The 2072-nt window shown below is 39.5% G+C and overlaps 1 protein-coding gene across 1 annotated transcript; it reads right to left on the bottom strand.

The window, feature by feature from the left end:
• Positions 1–1020: 1020 nt before the first annotated feature.
• On the bottom strand, positions 1021–1755 carry LOC106511588 (dehydrogenase/reductase SDR family member 11; the record flags this gene model as incomplete). The annotated part of the gene is given in 3 exon segments (XM_014000345.1): positions 1021–1424; positions 1520–1585; positions 1663–1755. Coding segments are annotated over 3 exon segments (201 nt in total), but the record flags the coding sequence as incomplete, so codon positions are not given.
• Positions 1756–2072: the final 317 nt, after the last annotated feature.

Below are 2072 nucleotides of genomic sequence, written 5' to 3'. Positions count from 1 at the left end.
GTCCTGTGAGGCGGACAGCTCAGCCGAGGCTGTCGTTCTCTCGTCCTGGCCACATCTCCACTCTCTAACCCCCCCTCTCCTACCCACACCCCCTCCCCTACCCACTTTGATGCATTTTTCAAATTTCGCCTTGGGGCGGAGTTATCTTTTCACAGGGGGGTAAGATACACTTTAAATCAAAATTAGAAAAATATCAATACATTAGCATTATTAATATCACCAAACTATAAAATTAACTTAAAGGTATCATTTGAAGAACCAATTGACCCGCTGTAGGTGCATGTTTATTTTGAGTTTTTTTATGACAAAAATAATATTTAGTATTATTAGTATATTTTAATATTAGTCCATACAAATGATAAAAGTATTAGAATTACAACCGCTAATTAAAAAAAATATTTAAATCACCATATTTTTTATTTAAATCATATTCTTTTCTCTTGCTTCGTCTGCCATTACTAGCATAAAAAAATCTCTGGTCGGGCCGCAATGCATTATGGGATATGCTGGGCCGGGAAGGATCCATCAGACCAGTCCTTCGATTCGGGCCAAAGGAAGGACGTATTATTCGACCGCATCGGACGAGTCTTCGGTTTTGAACGGCCTTCGTCGCGGGGCTGTGACGTATGCAGTCGACAAATTCGGCCTTCGGAGGACCCATCCTGCCGTTTTGGACACAGCCCATGTCATTTTGTTATGAGTGGACCTGTCATTAAATCAGGCAAAGAAATGCCTCCTAAATTCAATGCTGGTGGTTATCAATATTTTACCTGTTTACTGGGTAAAATTTTTAATGTTCTCAGTTTTAAACATGCAGTTAAGGGTCATCATTGCTTGGCACAATGACATGTTCTGTTACAAATAAAACTAAATCAAGAATAAACAATGGAAACGTAAAATTATTCTCTAAAATCATTGTGATAGATTGTGTCACATTCATTTCATTATCATGGCTATAGCAGTGAGTTTAAAAAACAAGATGATGCAACTAAACAAATGAAGAAACTGTCTCTAACTTAGTTATTTAATCAAGTGTTTTTATGTAGGTAAACGTATGTTTAGGAACCTGTAAAATACACCAGAATGCAGGAAACGTAGGTTTCTGTGTGAGTCAGTGCTCATTAACATGAGAAAGATGATGCTGGTTCTTTCAACAAGACCTCCTGCATGTTTTACCAAATGGAAACCAGTAGAATAATAGTACATCTTTATTGTATTCAGTCTTTCAGGATTGTTTAAAATATTGATTTGTAGGTTTTACGCAGGTTTGAACTCTGTTTGCAGTAAAAGATGCAACTCAAAGCAGACATTAAATCTGAGTTGTCACTTTCTTTGAGACTTATAGATAAAAGAATCGCGATTAAATTCATCCTGATGCAACTCTAAGTCATTTGCTCCACAGATCGCATCTGAACATCTCCAATCTGAAGGAAAAAGAAACAGAAAACGATCAACAGAAAGACCTCGTCTTGTGTGAAAATAATTTATAATTATTAGCAAAAAATAAACGAATCAATACCTGCACATGAGGAGGAGCGCTCAGGACGTAGACGACGGCATCAGCAACGTCGACGGCTTCCAGAGGCTGAGGAAACGAGACAAACAGCAGTAAAAACGTGCACCAAAATGCATAACAGCTTAATATAGAAATCAAATGTTTACCTTATACTGAGAGTACAAAACAGCAGATTTGTCCTGTGTTTCACCCAAAAAACGTGAATTGAATTCAGTTCTCACTAACCCTGGAGAAACACACTGCAGGAAGGACATATAAAACAAATCAGGAGGTACTTTTGATAATATTGGTGCTGCTCTCAGAGCTCGTGACGAGGCGCGGCGAACGTAATGTTATGCATATAACTACTGTTCCCTGAAGGAAAGGAACGAGGTACAACACATCATGTATGGGAAACCACGCTCCTGCGTGTCCTGGCTGAAGCCACCTCTAATCACGCCTTTAGGCAGGTGATGATGACAGATGTCAGGCTCCGCCTGCACATATATATACTGTCGCCATCACAGTCACTCCTCAGTTCGGTAACTGCTCTTCACCGAGCCCAGCTGTGCAGCGG

This window comes from Austrofundulus limnaeus, unplaced genomic scaffold, assembly GCF_001266775.1.
Source record: "Austrofundulus limnaeus strain Quisiro unplaced genomic scaffold, Austrofundulus_limnaeus-1.0 Scaffold2959, whole genome shotgun sequence".
NCBI lineage: Eukaryota > Metazoa > Chordata > Actinopteri > Cyprinodontiformes > Rivulidae > Austrofundulus > Austrofundulus limnaeus.
The sequence above is the reverse complement of the archived record's forward strand: the minus strand, read 5'-3'. Positions and strand labels throughout refer to the sequence as shown.